The sequence below is a fragment of the Podarcis raffonei genome, chromosome 17 (genome assembly GCF_027172205.1).
Source record: "Podarcis raffonei isolate rPodRaf1 chromosome 17, rPodRaf1.pri, whole genome shotgun sequence".
In the NCBI taxonomy this organism is placed as follows: domain Eukaryota; kingdom Metazoa; phylum Chordata; class Lepidosauria; order Squamata; family Lacertidae; genus Podarcis; species Podarcis raffonei.
This window is the reverse complement of record NC_070618.1, coordinates 22284385-22308829: the sequence shown is the minus strand read 5'-3', so window position 1 is coordinate 22308829 and position 24445 is coordinate 22284385. Positions and strand designations below refer to the sequence as shown.

The following is a 24445-nucleotide window of genomic DNA, read 5'->3' as shown; positions in this document are numbered from 1 at the left end:
CTAGGGCTTGCTGATCGAAAGGTTGGCAGTTCGAATCCCCGCGGTGGGGTGCGCTCCCGTCGTTCGGTCCCAGCGCCTGCCAACCTAGCAGTTCAAAAGCACCCCCGGGTGCAAGTAGATAAATAGGGACCGCTTACTAGCGGGAAGGTAAACGGCGTTCCGTGTGCTGCGCTGGCTCACCACATGCAGCTTGTCACGCTGGCCACGTGACCCGGAAGTGTCTCCGGACAGCGCTGGCCCCCGGCCTCTTAAGTGAGATGGGCGCACAACCCTAGAGTCTGTCAAGACTGGCCCGTAAGGGCAAGGGTACCTTTACCTTTACTTTTAAGGTAGTCTCTATGGGAGTATATTGTATTCAATTATGGGGTATCAGAGTTTTTAGGGGCTAACAAGGCTGGGATAACTGGGATAGCAGACTTGTTGGTTTTTGAATGTCTGGTGTAGATTTTTTTCAATTTTTTTGTTCTGTATGGGACAATGACAATAAAGATTATTGTATCGGAAGACCTTTTGAAAAACAATGTACTGTTAACTTTCTTTTATTTAGCAGAACGCCTATGCTGTTTGGTTGTAGGAAAACCTCTAAGCAGCTTACAAATGTATATAATGAAACATTGAATTTCTCAATTGGAAACAGTTAAGAAAACATTCCAAAGAGGATTAACAGTAGCTGAAAAGAGAGAAAACCCATGTAACTTCTACATGTCTAGATAGGCTTGGACAAACGAAAAATCTTTCAAGGAGGCACCAAAAATAATACAACAAAGACACCTGCTTAATGTCAGCAGGCAAGGAACTTGAAAGTGCAGGTGCTGCCTCAATAAAAACCCGATTTCTTACAAGTATGGAATGAGTATTATGGGACACCTATAACCAGTGCTTTTTTCTGGGGGTACGCAGGGGTACGCATACCCCTAAACATTTTGTGTATCTTTGTACTTTTGTCCGTTTGCTGTATTTATTTGAACTATAAAATGGTGGTTTCCTTGAGTCAAAATGAAAGTACCCCTAAACATATTTTTTTTAAGAAAAAAAGCACTGCCTATAACGGAATATATATATTTGAAAATATTTGCATTAACAATTTTTTAACGTGACTTCACTATCGCTTACAACCAACTTAGGATCTAAGTTGTCAAGAGGAGTATGATGGATTACCCCATAGTGAGATTCATGTGAAACCATGCTTTTAAGAGAGCTAAACAACAACAACAATTTATTTATACCCCACCTATCCAGCTGGGTTACCTAAGCCACTCTGGGCAGCTTCCAAACACATATTAAAACTCAATAAATCCTCAAACATTAAAAACCTCCCAATACAGGGCTGCCTTCAGATGTCTTCTAAAAGTTGTGTAGTTGTTTATCTCCTTGACATCTGATGGGGGGGGGCGTTCCACAGGGCGGGCGCCAGTACCAAGAAGGCCCTCTGCCTGGATTTTTTCTAACAAGAGTTCTACACCTCAAGTTATCGAGCCCTAGGGATTCTAGGAGCCATTATTTATGGATCTCACCCAGTCAATCTAATCATAACTCGTTCGCCATTATGATGTCACGAAGCCATCTCACCACAGAGTTCCTATTATGACATCACCTACTGGACGCCTGGCAGATAATCTCCACATACTTCAGAAGTGCATTGGAAAGACAGAATGGGTGCCACTTTGACGATGACTTATTAAAAGAGGTCCTCCCTTTGGTCGTGTGTGCAATTTTGGCGGGTGTGGGTTTTCAGTGTCCATGATACAGTGGGAAGAATCCAACAGATTTGTCTCGGAATACATCCAGTCGTCCCTTCTCAACAATGAATGGAAAGCGGTCTGTGCGGAGAAGTTTGGAGCAACCAACACAAGGCTTTCAGGATAACCCAAATATTTCCAGTGGGCCAACAGGATCTGGTGGAACGCAGTCAAACAGGTAGAGCAATATTGCGTGTATTTGTATCCTGGTAAAGGATACCTGGGACACAGGTGGCGCTGTGGGTTAAACCACAGAGCCTAGGACTTGCCGATCAGAAGGTTGGCGGTTCAAATCCCCGCGATGGGGTGAGCTCCCATTGCTCAGTCCCTGCTCCTGCCAAGCTAGCAGTTCAAAAGCATGTCAAAGTGCAAGTAGATAAATAGGTACCACTCCTGCGGGAAGGTAAACGGCATTTCCGTGCGCTGCTCTGGTTCACCAGAAACAGCTTAGTCATGCCGGCCACATGACCTGGAAGCTGTACGCCAGCTCCCTCAGCCAATAAAGCGAGATGAGCACCGCAACCCCAGAGTCGGTCACAACTGGACCTAACAGTCAGGGGTCTCTTTACCTTTAAAGTATCAGGATAAAAAACATGGGGGGAAAGGACACATAAGAGAACGCTTAGGTTTATAACTTTAATATTGCCAGAGGGTACCTTCAGACACAGGTGGCGCTGTGGTCTAAACCACTGAGCCTCTTGGGCTTGCAGATCAGAAGGTTGGCGGTTCGAATCCCAATGATGGGGTGAGCTCCCATTGCTGTGTCCCAGCTCCTGCCAACCTAGCAGTTCAAAAGCACACCAGTGCAAGTAGATAAATAGGTACCACTGTGTCAGGAAGGTAATTGGCATTTCCGTGCGTTCTGGTTTCCTTCACAGTGTCCCGTTGCACCAAAAGCAGTTTAGTCATGCTAGTCACATGACCCAGAAAGCTGTCTGTGGACAAATGCTGGCTCCCTCGGCCTGAAAGCAAATTTGACTGCCACAACCCCATGGTCGCCTTTGCCTGGACATAACCGTCCAGGGGTCCTTTACCTCATTTACCTTTACCTTTTACCTCAGACTGTCAATATTTTCCAGGTGAGGTTAAAGTGCATACCATGGCACTTCAGTTTGTGCAATTCAAGTAAATTAAAGTGCTCTGTTACTGTACCTCAACAAATTCCCTTGTGTGAGGCATGCCACATATTTAACACTTTGAGCTCATGTGAGACATTTCATGTTCCTGCCCATAATATGCATAATTTCTTTTTTGTTTGGAGTCACAGTGATTTCTCTAAGGCTCCAATTAGGGTTTCTGGATGTAACAGCAAACAGAGCTCCTACACCTATAATGAACTAATTAATGAATTACATTTCTATCTCACCTTTCCCCCCCAAAGAGCTCAAAGTGGCCCCTGTAGTTTCTCTTGCCTGCTTTCTCCTCACGACAATCCCGTGAAGTAAAGTTATGTTTCCTTTTCCGCAAGGGAAGCTCCACAAAGCGTTTCCGAAATGGGAAGTTAATGTTTTGCAAGTTATTACAGATATCAAACTAGATTGCGAATTTCTTCACGAAGGATGCCGGTGTGGCCTTCCCATCCAGTATACCTTTATTTACACGCACTATGGGCATTGCAGGCGGGATTCAACTAAGTTGTTGCGTGTGTGCTATGAGCTCCATTCACGCAATGGGACTTGCCCCTGCAACCCTTCAGTCTGTTCTGACTGCAGCAACCCAGTCAGATGGACGGGGTACAAATAATAAAATATTAATAATTGAAGGAAACCTCCAAACAGATTTAGGGGACACACAAAGGGGGGAGTTTTATTGCACAAGTAAAGCTTGTTCCCCACTTTGTGCTTTGCTGTTGAAATATACTCGGAGTCAAGTGTGGATTTCATGCTCTTTATTCAGTTCATAGTAGTGAGAAGGAATGGAAGTTCTCCCGAAATGCCTGCTTTGTATACATTCTTTACACAATGGGCCCCACGTGATTGGCTAATTCCAGGATTCTCCTGTAGGCCAATCAGGTTGCGGATTCACTTCTACCTGGAATTGGATTGGGTGGCTCCTGCAGACCAATCAGACTGCTGCATTCTGAATCCTATTGTTCTAGGACCAATCAGACTGCTGCATTCTGGTTCCTATTGTTCTAGGACCAATCAGACTGCTGCAATTTGGATCCTATTCAACTCAGTACATAACAGCTGTATTCTACTTCTGGTATGCAGCACTGACTGCTGCAGAGAGAAGACGAGATCCATATCTGGGGAGTTTATCTAATATGCCATCTGTCAAACATTTCAGTGGCTGTGCAGCTGCCAAGACCTGGGTTTTGTTTTGTTTTTTGTTTTGATCTGGTCTATTAATTGGGATAAGAGCATGGGTTACATACACATGGCATTCTCTGTATCTTGCAGAATCTTCTTAAGAGAAACCTTCCCCACACCACTTCTGTCGCAATGTGCAATGTCAGTTTCCATGCAATTTGTTTTGACTCCCATGTGACCTGTTCCCGGCTACAGTTAAATCATCATCATCATAACTTTATTATTTATACCCTGCCCATCTGGCTGGGTTGCCCCGGCCACAATGGGCCACTTCCAACACACATAAAAAACATCAACAAACATTAAAAACCTCCAGATACAGGGGTCTTCTAAAAGTTGTATAGTTATTTAACTGTTTAACATCTGAGATAGAGCACCACTGCTAAGAAGGCCCTCTGCCTGGTTCCCTGTAACTTCACCTTGCAATGAGGGAACTGCCAGAAGGTCCTCAGAACTGGACCTCAGAGTCCGGGCTGAATGATGGGGGTGGAGATGCTCCTTCAGGTATACTGGGCCGAGGCTATTTAGGGCTTTGAAGGTCAGCACCAACACTTTGAATCTTGCTCGGAAATGTACTGGGAGCCAGTGTAGATCCTTTAGGACCAGCATGAACAGCTGGAAATCCATCTGTTTTTGGAGACAATGGAGGAGGACACCTTTGGGGGTGATGTCAAACATCTGGAAGGTTACAGTGGCTGCTGTGGTTGTAGAAACCAATACTGGAGAGACATGTTTTGTTGCAGCTGGAGCAGATGAAGGCGTCCGGTTGTGTTGCTGCAGATGCACAACAGGTTTTCTTCTCTCTGAGCTCCTTCCCAGCATTCATTTCTCCTCTGGTCACACACAAGATTCCTGGTGTCTACAAACAGTGTGCCGCACACCATCCAAAGAATCTTTCCTTTTTTTTCTGACAGAAGCATGTCCACGAAGGAATCTTAAACACAAATCGTTTTGAAGCATAGCTGTCAAGCATCCCTTATTTGGCGGGACAGTCCCTTATCCCAGCGCCGTGTCCCGCTGCTGTCCCTTATTGATCCCTTAAATTTCCTGGGTTTCAAAGGAAGCAGCTCCTCTCCCTCCCTCCCTCCCTGCCAGCCAGGGAGGAGGGAGGCTCCAACTGTGTTGCTTGGCTGCGTTGCTCACCCAATAAGAAGTCTAAGAACGACTGGACGGTAGAGTTTGCATGCCTTGTGCTGATCAAATCGGCTGCGTTGCCTGGGGACTCGCCTTTGCTCAGCGCTTCCCAGCGGAGAGGTGATGGTGGTTTTCCTTGAGGCTTCGTTTAGCTGCTGGCTGGGCTTTCTGCCTTTGGCTTGGAGGGGCTCAGAAGTCGAACATACCTGTGCTTGGAAAATCCCTTATTTTGGCTGCTGATCCCTTATTTTCGAGGCTGCTGGTCCCTTATTTTCAAATCTGTAAGTTGACAGCTATGTTTTGAAGAACGCTCAGATAATTTACAGCATTTCTTCTTTCAGCTGGTACTTGCGCAATTCCACAGGGAAATGCCCCAGAAACTCAACTACCTCAAGTGGTCAAACAACTTCAACTGCCGATGAGGGAGTAGAAATGGGGGGTAAGTTCCAAAAGGTGTGCGTTTATATGTTTTTATTTGGGGGGAATTTCATACCGTCAACATTAAGAAATAACATCACAAGGCAGCATAAAATCAACAAGAAAAATGCATTCCTAAGATGAATGTATAACATATCAGCAGATCTTATTAGTACATCAGCATGGCTGGATCTCCCCTTCGGGAAAGTCTAGGTAAACAGAGGCGTTTTAAGCAAGTACCTAAATGCCAGTACTGTAGGTGCCTGCCTGATGTCCGTAGGGTGAACATCCCAAAACGCAGGTGCCACCACGCTAAAGGCCCTGGCCTTAGTGGACATAAGACAAACCTCAGGAGTCCACAGCATGGCTAAGAGTGTCATTCCTGAGGATCCAAGTGCACAGGCAGAAGTATGCAAAATAATGTGGTCCTGGAGGTAACCTCGTCTGATTTGGGGCTTTATATAACAGCAGTGTTATTGCAATACCTTCAATGTGGCATGGTAATAATAATAATAATAATAATAATAATAAAAAATTATTATTTATTCCCCCCACCACCACCATCTGGCTGGGTTTCCCCAGCCACTCTGGGCGGCTTCCAACAAAGATTAAAAATACATTAAAATGTCATACATTAAAAAATTCCTGGGGTATGGGCTGCCTTCAGATGTCTTCTGAAGGGCAGGTAGTTGTTTATCTCTTTGACATCTGATGGGAGGGTGTTCCACAGGGCGGGTGCCACTACCGAGAAGGCCCTCTGCCTGGTTCCGTGTAGCTTTGCTTCTCGCAGTGAGGGAACCGCCAGAAGGCCCTCGGCGCTGGACCTCAGCGTCCGGGCAGAACGATGAGGGTGGAGATGCTCCTTCAGGTATACTGGGCTGAGGCCATTTAGGGCTTTAAAGGTCAACACCAACGCTTTGAATTGTGTTCAGAAACGTACTGGGAGCCAATGCAGGTCTTTCAATGTAGGTCATAACCTTCTGGTTATGTGGTCTTGGCATATGAGCAGCCACTTAAACTCTTTCAGTACAGTTAATATGGGCTTTTGATAGGCCACTCCATTCAATAGCTTTTTTGCCACTTCCTGCTCAAGCTGCAGCTTCTGGAACAACTGTCATGGACCAAGATTGCATTGCAGTAAACCAATTGGAAGGTCACCAATCCCTGGACTACCATAGCTAAGCTATCTTGATCCATCCCACTTGTCTTCTTCCATCATCTGTCAGAGTGAACAAGGCCATTCAGTCTTGAAACCAGGTCCGAACCCAGACTGGAATGGGTCTGAATAATCAGTATATTTCTGGAATGTCTGCAGTTGCTCCACTGCCACTGTCTCCATCACTCCCCCCCCCCAAAAAAAAACCCAGGGTATTTGCAACTGGTTGATAGCTATTACAAAGCATTGGTTTCCGGTAGAGCTTCTTTAAGATTGGCAGTACTGTCTTCACTGTAAGGTTAATCACTTGTGTTGTGAGCGGTGGCTGGAGATAAAATGTTGTCTGAGACCCTCTACGCAACTTGATTAAATCCACTCTTCAAAGATTTATGGGACATGTTGAGCTGAGCTTGCGCGTCGAACCATTCTCAAGTCTAGCTCAACATGTGCAAATCTCCAGAAAGGCTTAACTTCAGTTAATTTCAGTACACACTCGGTCGGTTAGACACTGAGTTATATTGCCTACCCAACAACAGTTGTTTTAAGCAATCACAGAGAGAGCACATCAAACAGCAAGATTCTAGGCTGCATCAATAGAAGTCTAGTGTCCAGATTAACACCTTGGTCAGACCACACCTGGAATAGTGTCCAGTTATGGGCACTGCAATTTAAGAAGGTTGTTGACAAGCTGGAAGGTGTGCAAAGCAGGGCAACCAAGATGATCAAAGATCTGGAAACCAAGCACTATGATGAACAGTTGAAGGGTATGTTTAGTCTGGAAAAGAGGAGACTGAGAGGAGATATGACAGTCATGTTCAAATACAGTGGTACCTCGGGTTACATATGCTTCAGGTTACATACTCCGCTAACCCAGAAATAGTATCTCGGGTTAAGAACTTTGCTTCAGAATGAGAACAGAAATTGTGCTGCACCAGCACGGTGGCAGCAGGAGGCCCCATTAGCTAAAAGTGGTGCTTCAGGTTAAGAACAGTTTCAGGTTAAGAATGGACCTCCAGAACGAATTAAGTACTTAACCCGAGGTACCACTGTATCTCAAGGGCTGTCACATGGAAGAGGGGAAAGGGCTTGTTTTCTCCTGCTCTGGAGGGTAGGACTAGAACCAATAACTTCAAGTTACCAGAAAGGAGATTCTCACTAAACATCAGGAAGAACTATCTGACGGTAAGAGCTGTTTGACAGTGGAACGGTTTCCCTTGGGAGGGCCTTGGAGGTCCTTTTTAAGCAGAGGTTGGATGGTCATCTGTCATGGATGCTTTAGCTGAGATTCCTACGCCCTTGAAGTCCCTTCCAACTCTACAGTTCTATGATTCTAAGCTTCCAAGAAACCAATGGAAGCAGAAGAAGCAACTGGTCCATTTTCCAGATGATGCACGTTTCAATTTTAGATGGGAACACGGAATCCTAGGTGTCACTGATGTCTGGCTAATGAGATGGTGTTCTTTTGGCAGGAGAGTCATCCAACAGAGGACAGATGAGGTTCACCAGAGAAGTTATTGGGAGAGAAAATAGCTGTGGCACCTTATCATCTGACTCGTCTTGCGTATCTCAGAAGAGTCTGCTAAGTATGTATCCAGTTGCATTTGCTTGACACTAAATGTGGGACTTCCCATACTTGTGTAACAAATCTCTTCCAGACTTTTGCTTCTGTACTGTCAAGAGAGATGTTTTCGTTGTACGCTATTAGTTACTTGTGTCGAAAATGGCAATGAAATATTCGGAAATAATGTTAACTTCCTTTACAGGTTATTGTAAGACTTACAGCTGGGATGAATGCATGTGTAAGGGTATCAGGGGGTTGCTTGAGAGCAATCAGGCAAATGCCTCCCTGGTTGGCTGTAAAGCCTTGTTATTGGTGTCAAAAAACGTTCACCATGCAGAGCGCCACTATTCCGTGGCTCGCTCATTCACTGGCAGAATCTGAGAGTGGGCAGTCCTTAAACCTTCCCCAGCAGAGTAGTTTCTTGACGCCCAGTCTGCGCTTCCCCTCTCTGCGCGGAAGCCTACTGCGCAAGGAGGGCGTGGGGAACAGAGGACCTCTCTCCTCCCTGCTTTGCTCAGGCAAGGTGTCCTGGCACTGCCTCGCCTCCTCCAAGCCCTGCATCTCCTCCCCACTAGAGGCGTGGCTTCCTTCCTCCGCTGAGGAGGTGCTGCTTCCCTCAATCTTTGGGGGCTCTCTGTAATCCATCCGGCTTTTCCCCTCTTGCCCCTGAGCAGATGGCAGTTCCCTGACAGCATGTGAAAAGCTTTGCATACTAGAAAGTACTATACCAATGTTTAATACTCTCTGCATTACAGTGGTACCTCAGGTTAAGTACCTAATTCGTTCCGGAGGTCCTACTTAACCTGAAACTGTTCTTAACCTGAAGCACCACTTTAGCTAATGGGGCCTCCTGCTGCTGCTGCGCCGCTGGAGCACGATTTCTGTTCTCATCCTGAAGCAAAGTACTTAACCCGAGGTAATATTTCTGGGTTAGCAGAGTATGTAACCTGAAGCGTATGTAACCTGAGGTACCACTGTATTATGGTTACTGCAAACTTGCCAAAAGTTGCATTTTCAAATGGGAGAATGAGCCCATATTCTCCCCACTGTTCATAGGTAATCAGATAGCCAAAGAAAAAGCAATTCCTTAAATGCTTTGTGATTTTTCCCTCTACCCTGCAGGAGCGATATGTACCATTCCCAGCAGCATAATAGTTACTGTTATCTGCCTCCCAGAATTCCTCTGTAAAGCCTGTATCTGTTTAAGGTAAGCATCAGCGCTCCGCTTTTCTTTCCCCCTTTTTAAAATAAGATTTTATTAAAAACCTTTTCATAATACAGTAAGTTATGCAGCGGCCTGATTCATGCTTAAGAACATTTTGGAAGTCTGGTCTGGAACAAGAAATGGTTCTGGCATAAATTCACTCAGTCAATGTTGTTGTTGTTTCATAATCTTCCGCAAGTCTCAAGGTTGTGGACAAGATAAAATCAGCTTAGAAGCAATCAAAAACACAGGAAGGAACAGCAACCAAATATTAAAACATTATAAAGTAGACACCCATGGCAGAGACAGCAGGTAAAGCTGGTCAGAACAAAAACAAAAACAAATGGATTCCTTTTCCCCAAGAAGAGTGCAGAGAACGGCTGCCTGTTGCTAATACCGAGTGAGATTCTTCATTGTTGCAGCTCTAAAGCAGGGGTCAGCAAACTTTTTCAGCAGGGGGCCAGTCCACTGTCCCTCAGACCTTGTGGGGGGCCAGACTATATTTTGAAAAAATAATAATGAATGAATTCCTATGCCCCACAAATAACCCAGAGATGCACTTTAAATAAAAGCACATTCTACTCATGTAAAAACACGCTGATTCCCAGACCATCCACGGGCCGGACTGAGAAGGAAATTGGGCTAGATCCGGGCCCCTGGCTTTAGTTTGCCTACCCATGCTCTAATGAAAGGTTGCCATAAATATGGAATTTCCCAGACCTGTCCAGGATTTAACTGTTGAAAATAAGAGTCCAGGGTGGATTTTGGAAAATTGGCAAAATGTCCAGGATTTTGAGGTTGATTGCCTAAAGAAAGCTCAACAACTTTTGTCTCCCAAATTTTACTTCTGGCGATCCTATCTAAAGGTTATATCCAATGCTAGCCCTGCTCAGAGGAGACTCATTGAAATGAATGGTCATAATTAACTAAGGTCCATTCTTTCAATAAAGGTAAAGGTAAAGGACCGCTGACCATTAGGTCCAGTGGTGGCCGACTCTGGGGTTGCGGCGCTCATCTCGCTTTATTGGCCAAGGGAGCCGGCGTAAAGCTTCCAGGTCATGTGGCCAGCATGACTAAGCCGCTTCTGGCGAACCAGAGCAGTGCACGGAAACACCGTTTACCTTCCTGCTGGAGCGGTACCTATTTATCTGCTTGCACTTTGACGTGCTTTCTAACTGCTAGGTTGGCAGGAGCAGGGACGGAGCAACGGGAGCTCACCCCGTGGCGGGGATTCAAACTGCTGACCTTCTGAACAGCAGGTCCTAGGCTCTGTGGTTTAACTCACAGCGCCACCCGTGCCCCATTCTTTCAATAGGTCTCATCTAAAAACTAAGTCGGATACAAGCCAGAGTCTCTTCGTTCCTCCTTCTGTGGAAGATCTTCTTGTACATAACACAACAGGATGTGACATCATTGCACTGTGCACTTCCTTCATCTTACCTACCTGGCAGTGGGGGGGACACACACAAGGTGTGGTGATGTCACATCAAGCATTGTCTTTTACTAGACATTATTAGGAAGAGAAACATGAAGTAGCAGCAACTCCTGCAATGCCTATCAAATGATCAGAAGTGAATTCTCCCTGGTGAGTCCAGCAGCCATTCCTTTAAAGAGGGGAGCCAGCAGTGTCACAGGATCCCCATTCCATTTCTGTAGACTTTGCTGGACCTCAAGAGTTGTGTCATCATGACTATCAGCCTTTTGACAACACAGCCTTATTTCCTCTCCAGAGACCAATGCACTATGGCGAACTTCACGAAGTCTCTGAAGTTCTTGTCTATAACAGTCCCAACCATTTGTGGTGAGTATTTGTAGGGTTCCGTTCTTAATTTTAGGCGAGACAAACCAAGTTTCACTCACCTGCTATTAGGGCTGGGCAATATATCAAATCTATCTCATCCAAAACTGGTTGGAAGTCTGTATCATGATATCTGTTTCAAAGTTTTTGACCTAGTGATATATCACGAATCGTGGTGTGTGTTTTATGCAAAAATCACAACGTGTAGAAAACCGTGAAATCAGCCAATGCCTCCATCCTTTTTTCAAACATTGTGATATATCAGTACAGTGCTTATTTTCTTAAAAAAATGTTTAGGGGTACTCTCATTTTGACTCAAGAAAACCAACATTTTATAGTTCAAATTGGGGAAAATAAATACAGTGGTACCTCATGTTAAGTACTTAATTCGTTCTGGAGGTCCGTACTTAACCTGAAACTGTTCTTAACCTGAAGCACCACTTTAGCTAATGGGGCCTCCCGCTGCTGCCGCGCTGCTGCAGCACGATTTCTGTTCTCATCCTGAAGCAAAGTTCTTAACCTGAAGCACTATATCTTTGTTAGCGGAGTCTGTAACCTGAGGCGTATGTAACCTGAAGCATATGTAACCCGAGGTACCACTGTACAGCAAATGGACAAAAGTACAAAGATTCACAAAATGTTTAGGGGTATGTGTTCCCCTGTGTTCCCCCAGGAAAAAAGCACTGTATCAGTATACCGCAATGTTTTGCTGATGATATATAAGGAAGTTGAAAATCAGATATCATCCATTTTGAAATTTTGATAATTCCAATGCAGATTGGTTTCCCTTTTGTGAATATATCCAATGTGAATATAACCAACCCCTCCTGCCTCTCGTTCTTTGTTATGGCAGGAACATTTAAATACTGGTTTGCTATTATTCTATTCCGCAACTCTGCGTTACTTTTTTGGTTGCTGTGTGCTTGTATATATTTAAAAATTCATAAGTAATAATAAAAAATAATAATAAATTGAAACCCAGCCAGATGGGCGGGGTATAACTAATATATTATTATTATTATTATTATTATTATTATTATTATTATTATGTGTTTCTTGCTTATTTCTCTAGCTGCCATTTACTGCTCGTGTCTCTGCATGAGGCTTTCAGACGGCCTGTCATCAAAGGTGAGCACCTTTCTGGACGGGAACGTAAACTGAAGTCGGTCAAAGCGAGAAGCAGCTACTGTAGGTGCTTTTCTGGGCAAAGGTATAAAGCTGGCAGGTTATGCATAGGATTGAGACAGGCAGCTTCTAGAGTCTCTAGCAATTGGCACAAGGAAAAGTATGTTGAGTGGGTAGGAGGCCTAAACAAGATTTTGTTTAAACTATCGGCATGCCTTGAGGTGGAATGTTATGACTCAAAGTTCATAACATTGTTGAACACCTCTGAGAATGTGCAGAGTTTCTTCTCCTCCCCCCCCACAAAGGAGGATTTAGGTAGGTGGCACTCATCCCATGAAATAATAAGAATAGTTTGTCCTGAAAGTAGGGTTGCCATATTTTGAACATCAAAAAAGAGAACGCTGTGACAACTCTCATTTTAAATACTCCTACTGTATGTAGCCTATAGAAGCTCTGATATATTTCTGAGGTGGGCAGAAGAGGAAAGCAATTCTTCAACCACCAGTTATGTCTATGTCTCATCCAGAAACTACAGCCAGGGACATTGTGGCAAATTTTTAAAAAATCCACCCAGACAGAAGTTTTAACTCTGGAAAAGAGGGTGTGTCCTGGGAAAAGAGGACACATGGCAACCCTACAAAGGCTCAAAGATATCATTAAGGTTGAGGTATATCTGTTTGTTTGTTTTCCTTCTTTTTATAGGAGCTTACGCAACTGTATGAAACTGAGCTGAAATCGTTGTGGTAAGAGGGCTTTTCAGATAAGAATCCTCCTTAAATGCACATGTCGCTAGGTTGGTCACTACTCCTTGTTGGAGCCTTGTGGGTGAATCTCTAGGCTGCTATGAAGGAACACAGGATAAAATTCTCTCTGTAGGTATTTCTGATTAAAAACAAAAATGGTTGAAATTCTATACCTGGGTGCACCTTGGTGGGCTTAACTTCAGAGCAGCCATAAAAAGGATTGCATACCCTCCAAGCGTCCTGATTTTCCAGGGTCCAGAATTACGAATCCTGTTACCATGGAAAGTAAACCCCCTGCACCCAATGAAGGAAACAGTCAATCCGTTTCAAATTCTTTCGCTGCAATGCTTCAGCACCCAGCCACTTCTTAGCACAGGCATAGGCAAACTCGGCCCTCCAGATGTTTTGGGACTACAACTCCCATCATCCCTGACCACTGGTCCTGTTAGCTAGGGATGATGGGAGTTGTAGTCCCAAAACATCTGGAGGGCCAAGTTTGCCTGTGCCTGTCTTAGGAAATGTGGGGCGTGTTGATTCCTTTAAATGGAGCCTGACACTTGTCTACTCAGAAGAAATTCCCACTGTATTCCCTAGAGCTTACTCTCAGGTAACTGGGTCAAGACTGGGCAGCCTTACGCTGAAATCCGAAGCATTTTGACTCAGAACTAATTCCTACTGAGTTCAATAGGATTTACTCTCTGGCAAGTTCCTGATCATGTTCACAGTTTCTTCTTTTTTATTATTATATATTATTATTATTATTATTATTATTATTATTATTATTATTCCCCACCTTTTTCACTGACAGGGACTCAAGGCAGCTTACCACTAAAATTTTATTTCATTCCCTTTATCTGTTGAAGGTGTTGCTCAAAATCCCTCCCCTCACACTTTTTTTTCCTTTACAACAACCCTGCGAGGTAGGTGAGGCGGAGAGGTTGCATTGGCTCAAGGCGACCAATGTCAATGTGTATATGGGGTACATCTGTGCAGGAGATCAAACACAATAGAAGCTTCCTGATGTCCTATTTTCATCGGAGAAATGTTGGAGGGGCTGGAATAGGATGTCCCAATCTGAACCTGAGAAATGCTGGAGGGGAGGGAATTGCGTTGCAAGACACGCTTAGCAGGAAACTTGGCACCACATGACTTACCCGTATGTTGAAATTAGCCTTTGACCTATCATCCAGAAAAAGCCCTAATCTGCAGGTACCTGTTGATGGTTTCAATTACTATCGCATCGCAGCCGGTTGGAGAACCGGGTTCCTCCTGCTGGACAAGCAAATGATTCCTGATGTTTACATTGCTCCCATTTTTCCATCTCAAGGAAGTCCCAGAATTTGCTCGAGGAACAAATCCATGAAATCCAGGGCCTTAAAAAGGAGACAGATCGCCTGCGTGCCGAAATCAACAGCATCAATGAAGGCATCCTGAAATCTGTGAAGGAAATCCTGGAGGAGAGTGATATACCGGGAGAGAACAAAGATGTGAGATGCTGGAAAAGGCACCTCTCTGCTTTGCACTTCATACCCTCATTACAGGCTCGTCTTGCTGTTGTCATAACCTGGCAGCTTTAAAACCAAAACAAAGGGGAACAGTTAGCCGTGTTCCCTATCAAAAGTATATACCATATTTTTTGCTCTATAAGACTCACTTTTTCCCTCCTCCGAAAACTAGGTGTGTCTTGTGGTCTGGTGTGTCTTATACGGTATATAAAAAAGCAAGGCCACTTATAAACACAGCCTCCTGTGAGGGCAATGGTTTCCATACCTGCTAAGTTCAGAGGAATCCCTGTCTGTTGCAGAGGATTCTGGGATGTATTCAAGGGTAGACGCTAATTTCACACAGGTCAGCCTGTTGGACATCGCTGTCATTCCATGCAAACTGAGATTGTGCCCCAGAATAGTGGGAGGGTTGCATGGTGTATACCCTTTTACTGCTTTTAAAAGAAAGCGCAACACTGGAAATATACCGTATTTTTTGCTCTATAAGACTCACTTTTTCCCTCCTAAAAAGTAAGGAGAAATGTGTGTGCGTCTTATGGAGTGAATGCAGGCTGCACAGCTATCCCAGAAGCCAGAACAGCAAGAGGGATCACTGCTTTCGCTGCACAGCGATCCCTCTTGTTGTTCTGGCTTCAGAGATTCAGAATATTTTTTTCTTGTTTTCCTCCTCCAAAAACTAGGTGTGTCTTATGGTCTGGTGCGTCTTATAGAGCAAAAAATACGGTAACTTTCACACACATACTGTGGTGCTTGGCTATGTATACATTGTCGCTGTTTGAATGAAAGTTAATTTGTTAACGGATTAAGAAATACCAGAAGATGTCTGGATTTTGCCTTCAAGGTCTTAAGGTATGAGAGATTCTTAACCCCCCCTGCCCACCCCAGCCAGTTAAAACACACGCCCCCTCCTGCCAATTCTCACCTGCCAGCGTCATCCCTATGCTCACATTCCCTGCCATTCCAGCAAATCTTAACTTCGGAGTTAGGGCCATGTGTTTGCTGAGATAATATCTTAGGATTGCCATACACCCGGACATAGCCAGAATACTGCAGTCGGAAGCAGTGTCTGGGCGAAAATTGCTTAAATGTCCAGGAAAATCCTGGCAAGTTTGCCCAAAACAAAGCTAAAGAACTTTTGTGTCTGGATTTTCACTTTTTGAAATATGGCAACCCTATCATATCTTGCTTTGCCATATAAGCACATGATGCGCATTTGTCCATATTCATGCAACTGCTGCACATAGAGCCTTAAGCTGCATTGTTCAAACTCCTTGGCTAATTCATGTGTTGCAATGCATGCCTTTGATATCTGCAGTGACTCTGCCCTGAGGTCTCCCTGATCGGGTCTTTCTCTCTTTCACAGCAAGTGCTCACAACTATCAACTTGGCTTTTAAGAAGATTTATGAAGATCATGTGCAAATGGCTGATTGGGCTCAGAAAACAATAGGTAACAATAGACTATGCTCTTTTCTTATTACCTGAATAAACGAAGCTACTTCCCCCTGCCTTTTCGGGCTGAGCAAATGAAACCCATTAAGACTGTTGCCCGAAGTACTTAGGTACAGTGGTACCTCGGGTTAAGTACTTAATTCGTTCCGGAGGTCCGTTCTTAACCTGAAACTGTTCTTAACCTGAAGCACCACTTTAGCTAATGGGGCCTCCTGCTGCCGCCACGCCGCCGCTGCACGATTTCTGTTCTTATCCTGAAGCAAAGTTCTTATCCTGAAGCACTATATATGGGTTAGCGGAGTCTGTAACCTGAAGCGTACGTAACCTGAAGCGTATGTAACCCGAGGTACCACTGTAGTTGTTTTCCTCTTTGACATCTGGTGGGAGGGCGTTCCACAGGGCAGGCACCACCACCGAGAAGGCCCTCTGCCTGGTTCCCTGGAGCTTGGCTTCTCGCAGTGAAGGAACCGCCAGAAGGCCCTCAGAGCTGGACCTCAGTGTCCGGGCAGAATGATGGGGGTGGAGACGCTCCTTCAGATATACTGGACCGAGGCCATTTAGGGCTTTAAAGGTCAGCACCAACACTTTGAATTGTGCTCAGAAACGTACTGGGAGCCAACGTAGGTCTTTCAAGACCAGTGTTATGTGGTCTCGGCGGCTGCTTCCAGTCACCAGTCTGGCTGCCACATTCTGGATTAGTTGTGGTTTTCGGGTCACCTTCAAAGGTAGCTCCATATAGAGCACATTGTAGTAGTCTAAGCGAGAGATAACTAGAGCATGCACCACTCTGGCGAGACAGTGCGCAGGCAGGTAGGGTCTCATCCTGCGTACCAGATGGAGCTGGTAAACAGTCATACCTCGGGTTAAATATGCTTTGGGATGAATAATTTCGGGTTGCGCTCCGCAGTGACCCAGAAGTAACCAGGTTTCGCCACTCGCGTATGCGCAGATGCTTTAAATGACACATGCACAGAAGCGGTGAATCGCGACCCGCACACCCCCAGAAGCACAGATGCGGGTTGTGTTCACTTCAGGATGCGAACGGGGCTCCGGAACGGATCCAGAAGTACCACAGTACTATTCTGGGGGGAGGTTTCCCAAAAAAAGCTCAACAAATTGGGTTTGCAGGTGTCAGGAATTTTACTTTTTGATCCACCCATACTCTCCTTATGTGGCAATGAGAAACTGTGCTATGGTCAGTGAAACACAGATCGGATGGAAATTTAGGTCTTGTTGGTCAGTAGAGCTTGCTCTCTCTCAATTCTAATCTTCTTCTTCTTTTATCTCTATAGGAGCTACAATTGATAAAGACAGGACATCTAAGAGTTATGTATCTGAGAGTATGCAGAACTGCTGGTTTCAATGGCTTTTTGTGTCTTCAACAAATCCTCCTGATACTGTTCTGCAGGTACAGTAGACTGCCTGTATTATATCACTGGTAGTACAGGTTTGGCGCAGTATTAGGATTCTTCAGTCATCCATTCTCCAAACTCTCGTCTTCCTGCCTGTCCTCCAGGTGTCCGTTTTCCAGGGACAGCCCTGGAATGACAGAAGCTGTCCTGGTTTCTGATTTGATCCCGGCATGTCCCGTTTTTCCTTTTTCCTCCACTCCAAGTCTCGGAGACTTATTTGAATCTAATCCCAGATAAATACAGACAACTGTTTTTTGTTTTTGTTTTTTGTTTTTTATTAACAGTTTCAACATAACAAAATATCAGAATATATCTTCATTATTTCCCCCCTCAGCTCATCTCTCTGATTTCTCAACACATATTGTTCTCTGCATACTGTAAATTTGTATAAATCCTTATATTATCTACCTACTATATTAACCTTCAATAGATTTGTGTATGTTTATGCAAAACTTGCCAAGGAGTCCAGTTCATTTTGTTGTCTTTTTAGATAATTTGTAAAAAGTTCCCATTCTCCTTTGAAGTCACAGTTGTCCTTATCTCGCAGTTTGTATGTCAGTTTAGCCAGTTCTGCATAGTCCATCAATTTCTCTTGTCACTGTTCTTTTGTCGGGGTTCCCTCATTCTTCCATCCTTGTGCTACCAAGACTCTAATACAGACAATTGTTTATCAAGTCGTCATTGTTACTGTGTAGCTGCCCCGTTCTTAAACCAGCCATTCACCTCCGTGCCAAAACTTCCCTGTATCAGGAAGTTTTTAATATTTGACATTATGTTTTTATAGGTGTTGATAACCACCCAGAGTGGCCTGGGGTATAAATAATAAAATTGTTGTCGTTTTTGTTATAATATCTTCCTCACTTGCATAGCAGGCCTAAACAGAAATTATGGTAGTCGGTAACCAATGAAACGCGGGTGGCGCTGTGGGTAAAAGCCTCAGCGCCTAGGGCTTGCCGATCGAAAGGTCGGCGGTTCGAATCCCTGCGGCGGGGTGCGCTCCCATTGTTCAGTCCCAGCGCCTGCCAACCTAGCAGTTCGAAAGCACCCCCGGGTGCAAGTAGATAAATAGGGACCGCTTACTAGCGGGAAGGTAAACGGCGTTTCCGTGTGCGGCTCTGGCTCGCCAGAGCAGCGATGTCACGCTGGCCACGTGACCCGGAAGTGTCTGCGGACAGCGCTGGCCCCCGGCCTCTTGAGTGAGATGGGCGCACAACCCTAAGTCTGTCAAGACTGGCCCGTACGGGCAGGGGTACCTTTACCTTTTAACCAATGATCATCTGTACTCGGCCGCAGAAGTCAGTTTATATCTATTGGACCCAAACTGCAACTATGCCTGGGATGGTGGGAGTATCATGTTTTAGTCATTTGAGTTGCTTCCTGTCTCTAGCCAGATGTTTATCCTGGAAACTGCTGGGCTTTCCGGGGTTCTGAGGGCCAAGTAGTAATTAAACTGCCGGAGAAAATCCAACCAACAGCCGTTACAGTTCAGCACATCTCTAAAGCCATTTCTCCCTCGGGAGGAGTCAACAGTGCCTTGAAGGACTTCTGGGTTTTTGTGAGTATTAATGTTCAACTCGGCATTGCACTCCTCTCAGATAAAGCTGTAATTTCAGGCACTGGGAGGGCTACTCAGGAAGCCCAGGTGCATGGGGTGCTTCTCACGGACAGGGCATGGGTTAAAGAAAACTAACACACATCACCATGTCAAGCTCAACCAGAACTGGGGAGCACTCTAGGAGGCTGCCTCGTGTTGAGTGAGATCACCAGTCCACGTAGCTCAGTAATGTCTACACACTCCAGTAATGTCTACACACCAGTGGTGGGAGCTCTCCTGCGTGTGAAGGCCAGTTGGTGTAGAGTGAGGAGGCCAGGGGGCCATGGTCCTGGGTGCAAATTTCTGACAAGGCACAACCAGGCACCCCCACAACAGGTTCCCTCATTGAGGCCTGAGCCACGGGGAGGCAAGCTGCACCCAGGCAAGGCTTGCTGCAAGGACAGGAGGGCGAGGTGACACAGCAGCACTCCTGGCTTTGCGTTTCTCTGCCTTATCTCTGCTCCCAGGTTGGGGCTAGTTGGCAAGGAGAAACTCCCTTGATTAGATGCTGGCCGGAGAAGGGGCTGACTACTATCCAGTCCACCATAGGGTATAACACTTGCCCTGCCCCGGGCAGCAGCAACCCACGCTACGTACACTTGAGGCAAGAGCCAGACTCTGGTCTTGTCTGTATGGTTGCCTACGTTCTGTCCATGTGTTTTTGCATGTCTGTCCTCTTAGCCTGCCAGGTCACTGGCCTCTTTATCTTCTTGCCCTCCAGTTTGCCTGAATCCTTCCTCCAGCTCCTTTTTGATAGGGCGCCTTCAGCTAGATCAGGTGTGGGGGTTTTTGTAGAGCAAGCGCCACATTCTGTCACAGGCCACCCGAGGGCCACATGCCAGAGCAAAAGTAGGCAGAGAAGCAGGTGTGACTCTTAAGCTTTGTCCAGTAAAAGTTGGACGTTTCTACATATTCATATTCTTCCTTGATATGCCACTTCATATTTCAACAGACATCTCTAAGCGGTTTATGTGCCACGCGTTTCATCTTCCCATCCTCCCATCCAGACACGGGAGAGGCACTGTCACAGTTCAATGACACAAGTCATCCAGGCAAAAGCACCCAAGGAGGCTGCACTGCGGGGACATTGAGGGGTGGGGCCTGGGGATAGGAGGTGGGACCTGGGAAGAATCCCAGGGACCAGATAAAGAAGGCTAGAGAGACACATGTAACCATCATCCCTGGGCTTGACCCATGGACGTAATTAACTCTGCCTCTGGAGCAGCCTCCTAGGGTGCCACCTTAATAAAGAATTGTTTTCCAGACAGCCCTTTCTGCCACTAATTTCAGCTCCCCGCTACTTCTGGCTTTCCATTTTAGGGGCTAGAGGATGAAACACGAGAAGAAACTCTACTGGGGAAATTCATGTATGATATTGAGAAAGAAGCCATTCAGACATTCCAACTGAAGGTACCCTAAATAATAATAATAATAATAATAATAATAATAATAATAATAATAATAATAATAATAATAATTTTGTACCCCGCCCATCTGACTGGGTTGCCCCAGCCACTCTAGGTGGCTTCCAGCATATATAAAAACATAGCAAAACATTAAACCTTAAAAAGCTTCCCGATACAGTTATACCTTGGAAGTCAAACGGAATCCATTCCAGAAGTCTGTGCGACTTCCAAAACATTCGGAAACCAAAGCGCGGCTTCTGACTGGCTGCAGGAGCAATCAGAAGCCGCGGAAGCCCCATCGGACGTTCGGCTTCCAAAAATAGCTCACAAACTGGAACAGTCACTTCTGGGTTTGTGGTGTTTGGGAGCCAAAACATTCGAGAACTAAGCTGTTCAAAAACCAAGGTACAACTGTACAGGGCTGCCTTCAGATGTTTCCTAAAAGTTATATAATTACTCCTCTGAGTAGCTGAGAGCCAGTGTGGTGTAGTGGTTAAGAGCGGTAGACTTGTAATCTGGGGAACCGGGTTCGCGTCTCTGCTCCTCCACATGCAGCTGCTGGGTGACCTTGGGCCAGTCACACTTCTTTGAAGTCTCTCAGCCCCACTCACCTCACAGAGTGTTTGTTGTGGGGGAGGAAGGGAAAGGAGATTGTTAGCCGCTTTGAGACTCCTTAAAGGGAGTGAAAGGCGGGATATCAAATCCAAACTCTTCTTCTTCTCTCCTTAACATCTGAAGGGAGGGTGTTCCACAGGGCGGTCGCCACTACTGAGAAGGTCCTCTGCCTGGTTCCCTGTAACCTCGCTTCTCGCAGTGAGGGAACCGCCAGAAGACCCTCGGAGCTGGGGGTGGAGACGCTCCTTCAGGTATAGTGAGCTGAGGCCATTTAGGGCTTTAAAGGTGAGCCCCAACACCTTGAATTGTGCTTGGAAACATACAGGGAGCCAATGTAGGTCTTTCAGGACTAAGCATGAGAGCAATGGGGTATCCAAATGGAAGAAGCCCACTTGCAATGGGCTGCCCCAAAACAGTGTTACGAGACAGCTCCTTGCATACAGGACAGTTGCTCCACTGCTGTTATGTACTGAGTTGAATAGGATCCAAAATGCAGCAGTCTGATTGGTCCTAGAACAATAGGATTCAGAATGCAGCAGTCTGATTGGTCCTAGAACAATAGGATTCAGAATGCAGCAGTCTGATTGGTCCTAGAACAATAGGATCCAGAATGCAGCAGTCTGATTGGCCCACAGGAGCCACCCAATCCAGCTCCAGGTGGAAGTGAATCCACAACCTGATTGGCCTACAGGAGAATCCCAGAATTAGCCAATCACATGGGGCCCATTGTGTAAATAATGTATATGAAGCAGACATTCTGGGGGAACTTCCATTCCTCCTCACCACTATGAGCTGAATAAAGAGCATGAAATCCACTCTCGACTCTGAGTATATTTCAACTGCCTTCTTCTAGGGATTGGGTCTCTGCGCCTGATCTTCACAGCTCTCTACCTGAATGCCCTGTTGGTACTTCATCAGCATGAAAGAACTGACAAATTAGACGGCAGGGACCAAAACAAAAGGCAACTCCTGTTAGCATCAATGGGAAGACCAGAGTTGCTTCTCATATACAGATTAAAATATGTGTGGGTGCATTACTCCAGTCTAATTTGAATGGATGGGGAGTGGATTAGCAGCTAAATAATGCTCAGATGTGGACAAGCCTTTGCCTCCCAGTCATCTTACATAAATGGGGTGTGTGGATGGCCAGTACGGCAAAGTACAGTCGAAGGAGAGACTTTGTGTAGACATCCTTGCATAGAGGCCCTGTACCACTATTTATTGCAATGCCCGCTATATAGAGAACCAAGAGACCAATTTATAAAACCCCTGCTTACGAATGGAACACACTCAAACAGGGCAGAAAGACTGAAATGGCTACTGAGTGATACGGATGACTTCGTAACTTATAAAGTACGGTAACTTATATGCGTTGGCAGCTAAGAAGATCAGGAGAAAAGAACTAGATAAAATAGTGGTCAATTGCAAAGGTGATTCGGACATTATTATTATTATTTTGTCCTGCTGCTCATTGTGTGCATATCCAATAAGGGATCTGCAAATCTCAACTTTCTTTTTTAAAAAAATTTTTTTATTGATTTTCCAAAATTTTTAGAGAAACAAACAAACATATATCTTAACTATACTTAATCCAATCTCAGTAACATTGTTAAGTGACTTCCTCAAATCCCCCCGGCTGAGTTTCAGTGTATATCATTGTAACAGTTTTCCAAAACCTATTTTCTCATAAAATTAACTTATTCACTTAACATCTTTCTTTCTTTCCATTTTAACTTTAAACATATTATTCTCAATCATTACATATTTAAATCCTATCTGATATTTGCAAGTTTTTCCAATTAAGTTATCTTAACATATTTGACTAAATAGTCTTTAAATTTCTTCCATTCCTCCTGGTACTCCTCCTCCTTCTGGTCACAGACTCTTCCAGTTAGGTCGGCTAGCTCCGAAAAGTCCATCATCTTCATCTAGGTGATTTGGACATTTCAGCTGGCACATTCTATCTGAGAACCCCTTGCTATTCTCTTTTTGTTTTCTTTGTGAATGGCCTTTGGCTAGTGCAATAAAGTTGGTGATGATGATGATGATGAATGGGGTGTGTGCCCTGAACTCTCCCACTGTGAAGTTGGGCTCTCCTTGGGAGATTAAAAAAAAATAAAAATCTGCTAGAACAATTCGAGATGATGACAAAAGTACTGGCAAAGCACAGCAAAGCTTTACACATTTGATTCTGTTTGTTCTTTCTCTTCTCATCCTCTACATTTCAGAACGAGCATTTAAAACAGTTTCTGCATATAAAATTCAAGGTGCTGAGCAATTGGGGCAACTCAGAGTTCACCTGTATTTATCGACTCCGGGTGCATGGGAAGATGGTCCATTCCTCGCCCGTCGGATGAAGGCAGGGGGTGAAAAATCTTGCAAGATGAATAAAAGGAAAGAAAACAGGAGTACCAACGCCCATCGTACTGAGCAAACTGTAAAGAGCACTCGCAGCTCACTCTTTTTCCTAGGGGAGGGTGGAGAGGGAAGTTAGGAGGGGGAGGAAAGAAAGAATCCTAATTATGCCAAGATATTTAAAGTCTGACAGGTGTTCATGACGGAAAGACCCAATCTGTGGTCTGCCCAAGAAACCAAGACAAGAATGGCAGGGGAAATTTCAGATGATCAATGCAAAGTCGTGGCACTGGCAAATTGATCTTAAGTCACATGAATATTTTTGATCCTGTCCAGTTTTCTGTGGAAAGAGGGGGGGGGATAGTTACGAAAGTAGGCAATCTCCCAATAAAGATTTCTGTCTAGACTGAAGTGTGTAGAGGCAAGTGAGCTGTTCATGGAAAGGGTGCCTTTGATTTATGCGATATAATAATAATAATAATAATAATAATAATAATAATATCTTTATTGTCATTGCCCCCTCTCGGGGACAACGAAATTACTTGACTGCTCCATAAAAACACTAATTAAAACAATACAGTATAGTACAGCAAGGAAGATTAGATGACTTTCAAAGTCCAGGCTTCCCATTCAGGGCCGAGATCGCTCTGGAGAAGAAGCTGTTCTTAAGACGGCTCGTTCTTGTCTTCATCGTCCTGTATCTCCGTCCCGACGGCAGAAGCTCGAAGAGACAGTGACCAGGATGCGATGGATCTTTTACTATGTCCAGTGCCTTCCTATGGCACCTTGTGGCATAAATCTGCTCTAAGGTGGAGAGTGGGCAGCCAACAATGCTCTCTGCTGCCTTAACAACTCTGCACAACCCCATCCTGTCCTGGGTAGTACAGCTTCCGTACCACACACATAAGCCATAAGTGAG

General features: G+C 45.0%; 1 protein-coding gene across 1 annotated transcript; it reads left to right on the top strand.

Annotated features, from left to right (window-relative positions):
- The first annotated feature begins 1592 nt into the window (after positions 1-1592).
- LOC128404832 (SUN domain-containing protein 3-like) lies at positions 1593-23937 on the top strand. The gene is made up of 13 exons (XM_053370797.1): positions 1593-1917; positions 5527-5624; positions 8228-8341; positions 9442-9526; positions 11254-11324; positions 12394-12449; positions 13149-13189; positions 14517-14676; positions 16058-16142; positions 17437-17552; positions 18944-19111; positions 20471-20560; positions 23400-23937. Exons 1-13 carry the CDS (start codon positions 1805-1807, stop codon positions 23526-23528), a joined length of 1326 nt encoding a protein of 441 aa, XP_053226772.1. The 5' UTR covers positions 1593-1804; the 3' UTR covers positions 23529-23937.
- The last annotated feature ends 508 nt before the right edge of the window (positions 23938-24445 follow it).